This window comes from Eurypyga helias, unplaced genomic scaffold (genome assembly GCF_000690775.1).
Source record: "Eurypyga helias isolate BGI_N326 unplaced genomic scaffold, ASM69077v1 scaffold16968, whole genome shotgun sequence".
Taxonomy (NCBI): domain Eukaryota; kingdom Metazoa; phylum Chordata; class Aves; order Eurypygiformes; family Eurypygidae; genus Eurypyga; species Eurypyga helias.
Window position 1 is genome coordinate 26209 of NW_010266426.1, and position 4624 is coordinate 30832.

The 4624-nt window shown below is 34.1% G+C and overlaps 1 protein-coding gene across 1 annotated transcript in view; it reads right to left on the minus strand.

Annotated features, from left to right (window-relative positions):
• The window catches only part of LOC104513653 (DEP domain-containing protein 1B-like), a gene marked incomplete at its 5' end in the record, with an annotated part of 4856 nt that extends 523 nt beyond the window's left edge, over nt 1–4333 (minus strand). Inside the window, 4 exons of the mRNA XM_010157086.1 lie at nt 140–325; nt 979–1155; nt 2638–2804; nt 4193–4333. Of these exons, the coding sequence (XP_010155388.1) occupies nt 140–325; nt 979–1155; nt 2638–2804; nt 4193–4333 (671 nt within the window). The remainder of the gene's footprint in view (nt 1–139; nt 326–978; nt 1156–2637; nt 2805–4192) is intronic.
• Between the last annotated feature and the right edge of the window lie 291 nt (nt 4334–4624).

Sequence of the window (4624 nt, forward strand, 5' to 3'; positions counted from 1 at the left end):
CTAAATGGTTAAATTGTTAGAAATCCCCAAGAGTAGCTAGTATTTTAAGTCTCAGTATGTCTCTAGAGGGCTACATGTCTAAGACTTGATAAAGCTTTTTCAGTTAAAAATTAAGACTGGGGGGGGTATTTTTATTTACTTGCTTGAGCTGCTTCTTCTTGTCTTTCACAGATATTTCTTTATTCATTACAATTTCTTCCAATAAAGCTGCCAGTGGTCCTTGAGAACCAGCTGCCCTTTGGTTTTCAAGTTCATCTGTACTGATTTGGTGACAAAATGATGGAGGAGGAAAAGTTGCATCAGTATCAGCTCCAGCATATTTTATCTGGGGGGGGGAAAAAAAAAAAAGGGTAAAAAAAGGAGCAGCTATGTTTTTTGCAATAAATTTGCAAAAATTGGCTTAATCAAACTGACAACCTGAAGTCATTAAGTAGAGAAGTTATAGAATAAAGACCCAAAATTCTACCTCCTATCTCCTGCACCAAGTGAGTTCTAGTAAGTCAAAAGGCATGAAACAAAGGAAGACTGTTTAAATCTTGGAAGTTAAATGGCTTTTTTTAGTAGAAATAAATAAATAAAAACTAAAAAGCAGTTTTGAATTAAATAAAGTATGGTATCAGAAAACGAGTTATGAAAAAGCAGAGTAAGTGAAGATCGCTCTAAAAGAAAATCAGAACACTAATGAAAATGCTTTTTAACTATTCACAGTTTTCCTCACTACCACATATTTTGCCCATTCCATGGAGAAGATAGTCCTGACCAACAGGGAAATAAATTTTAGAGTTCTTGTCTCTAAACCATTCAAGTTCTGTTTCGTTTCATTTAAATACATAATTATGGTTCAATATCAGCAGTCAAAATTAATTAGCTCTTCATAACCTAGCAGAGACAGAACAAAGTCTTTACGAACAGACCATAAAGGATAAATTTGATATAGAAATACAGAGGCATTGGAGGCTTTTTTCACTAGATACCAACTTGGACTCTCTGGAGGTGTACAGCATGTTCCTCTATAGAAGATTTTAAGGCAGAAGGAACACTTAAGATGTCTTGATAATTGTCCATGAGAAAAGATACTAGTTTAGCAGCAAGTAATTCATCCAAGTCCATTTCATCCTTTGAACAGAGAATACAACGGGAAAATGCCTGAACCATCTGTGGAAAAAAAATACCAAAAACCACATCAGTATTGTGTATTTCTCCTGTTTGGGGGTGGAGAATCAGACTTTGTTTAAAAAGTGATTTTTTTAGTAAAAAAAGATTTTAACAGTGTAATACTATACTTCCAACACATCCATATATTAAAAGTATTGTGTACACTGACAGTATCTGAGTAGACTGAAGATGTCCCTTGCCTCATATACATAATGTAACTTTGACTTTAGACTTAGAATAGCTAAATTCTATTTTATTCTCAAGACCGTCAAATAGCTCCTTCACATGGCTTTTCCAATTAAACATGGCACTAATATTTCAGAGATTTTAAAAGTAACACAGAAATTTGATAGAAGTTAGACACCAAGGGAAAACTTAATTATTCCATTATTTCAAAATAAAACCAAATTTCAGGTCCAGCTCAGTTCATGTGGACTTATGCTCAAGCATTCAGTTACAAGAGTTTTCTGTCTGCATCAGTCACTTTTAACATCAAAAGCATGGAAAGCAATCAAGGTTTTCTGTCATGTACCATAGACTACACTGCTGAATTAAAACTTAGTACAAAATACTTGAACTGTAAAGGATTCACTTCTAAAAATAACATTTAGATTTTAACATAATTACTTTAATCAAAGACCATTTAAAGTTAATTAGATTATAACCTTAGCAGTCAAGAATGTAATTATTTTAATCAAATACTATTCATAGTTAATTAAAAACTTAATTGCTATGGAACAAATTTAGATTTGCGAATGCTACTATAGGATTTTTATGGAGTGGCTCTACAGCTCAGTTTTCTGTTGCCCTTCTTGCAAAAAGGATTTGAAAATTAACCAGAAGTTCTTAGGCAGTGAGAATTGCTAAGAGTTATGCCTAATAACTTTGTAATAACATGCTGTTGCACACAGCAGTAATAACTCCACAAGTAGCCCTAGAGGAAGAGCATTAGTGAAAACTAGGGCTTTGACAAAATCTGATTAAAATAATTTTCAGAAGTTTCTGTAGTTCAGTGATAAAAAAATAACACTGAAATAATATGGTAGGATTTTTCTTTAATGTCTCGAAACAGGTAGATCAAATCATTTAGCTACATATTTCTAACTGTGACTGAAACAGGCAGTCTGTTTCTCTCACGGTCTGCAGTGATAAAGAACACCAGAGACCTTATCTACTGTTCTGGTTTTTGGGGTTTTGGGGGTTCTTTGTTTGGTTTCCTCTACTCAATAGTGAAATAAGTGGTGATTTTACTTTGAATGATAAGGAAACCTCCAGATTCTGAGCAAATTCTCCATTTTCTCACAGCTTACCTAGGAACCCCAAGTTATTCAAATTCAGAGTAGCTTTCCACATAGCTACAATAGACAAACTGTTCTTCAAACAAGCAAATGGTAGGATTTTGTGTACACTCTCCAATAAGGATCTTTTATCTTTGCTACTCCACAAGTCTTGTCTACACCTTCTGCCTTACACTATACATACCAAGGTTCTGGTCCTCACTGATTCAGAAAGAGGCGGCAAATCCTTGTTAGAGCTAATTTTTGCCATCATCCTCACCAACAGCTGTAGCCTTTTCCGATTCTCTGGTGGCAGCAGGAGACAGGATATCTGAAGAGCTTCTATGGCCTTGCTGTGCTTTTGCAGCAGACCTGGTTTATACAAGGTCAGGACAATAGGTGACATTTCTCAATTAATATATTTCCATAACATTTAACATAACATTTCTAAAACTGTCCCCCACATCATCCCACTAAGGCCAAATGTAGCTTTCCAGGTGAGCCTGTGATTGGTGTCTGGAGGAGGCTGTTTAGGCAAGACTTCTGGAGAAACACGACACTTTCAAAAATATACTGCCAGTAAATTGTACATACATGAAAATGGAAAACAAACAGCAGTTTTTGAAAGTCTGTATTCCCCTTGATTTTTTTTTTGTGTAAATCTGTTTATGTTAGCAAGAAAGAATTCTATATTAACATCTTTTTTTTTTGTGAGAGACCACAAAATGAGGGGTTTTAACTTTGTGTTGTTGCTGTTGAAAGAATGCATGATTTCATTTTCACATAATCAACATTAATTCTTCCTTCTCATTTTTATACCTGTGAAATATTACATAAGATGATTATCTTAAAACTTGAAAAATTTGAAATACGATGGAAAAGCAAACAGAAAGAGAGTATGAAAGGAGAGGAAAGATTTTAAAAGATATTATCAAGAATATCTGTTGTCTAAGATAAAGAAGTCAAAAAAGGAACTATATTCTGTTTGAAGGAAGACTGTCATTCTTAATTCCTTTTTCAACTCAATAGTTTATTAAAAGCAATAGTGTTCCCACTAAAGGAAGCTCAGAAAAAAGCATGCTTTGTAGCGTGTCACTTTTTTCTCAATTCAATTGTCCTCTTCTGAAATATAGCCATAAACTTTAATCAAATGTTTTCACATTTACTGTCTTTCAATGGATCATCTATAGGTACAGGACAGGTGAACTTGATATAGTGTGAATCCTTAAAAAGTTACAGTTCATAGTTAAACTATTGTTTCTTTAAAGCACTAGATCAGTTAATGTCTATTCTAAGTTTAAGCAATGAAGGACTTCAATCTCCTTCAGACGTCATATTGCCAGGGTTACAAGCAGTCCTTACTGCCCTAATCCTTTTTAATCTAGACTTCAGTCAAACAATTTCTAAAAGCTTATATGAGTTTAAGAGGCTTAGGCAATTATAAACAACAACCAAAAAAACCAAACCACCATGCTGTTAACATTCATCTGTCAGGTGCAGCCATGCTAAGCAATGAAAAAAGTCCTTTATAACTTTTAAAGACAAGCAATGGAGGATTTTTGGTCTAATGTGATCAAAAAGATACAACAATAAAACTGCCTTGTGACAGGAAATAAACAAGTTTAAATATTAAACTGTTCTCTGTGTAGAAGAACAGGTCCTAAAGAAATGAGCTATGATACTATTTGGATATGGTAAATTTATTCCAGCAATTTAATTCAAAAGAACAATTTTTTTTCATTACATCCCAAACTACTTACCTAACACACTAACAAAGATGTCAAAAAAATGAAATGGGAGAAGAGGTTCTTTTGTCTGGCCAAAGTAGTCCACTATAGTTTTGAAGACATCTCTTTCAAATCCTGAGTATGTAGGCTGCTTCAAATCTGAGCAGCTGGGCCCTACGAAGTGGTGGGAGAGGTGGGGTTGTGGAGGGAAAGGAGAGAGAGGGAAGAGAAAATTAATTTGCAGCCAACAACCAGATCACTGTTTTCTAGTACAGCCAACAAAAATGCAACTTCAAGAAAAAAAAACAAAAAACACACACAAACGACCCCAAAACCTTGACTCATTCTCTAAATATAACCAAATTCGATTGATCTATTTCCAATAGGTCTAATGAAAACACATACCGCAGGAAAAATGTGAATAGTTAAACTTTTATATATTTCATTAGAATCATAGAATGGTTT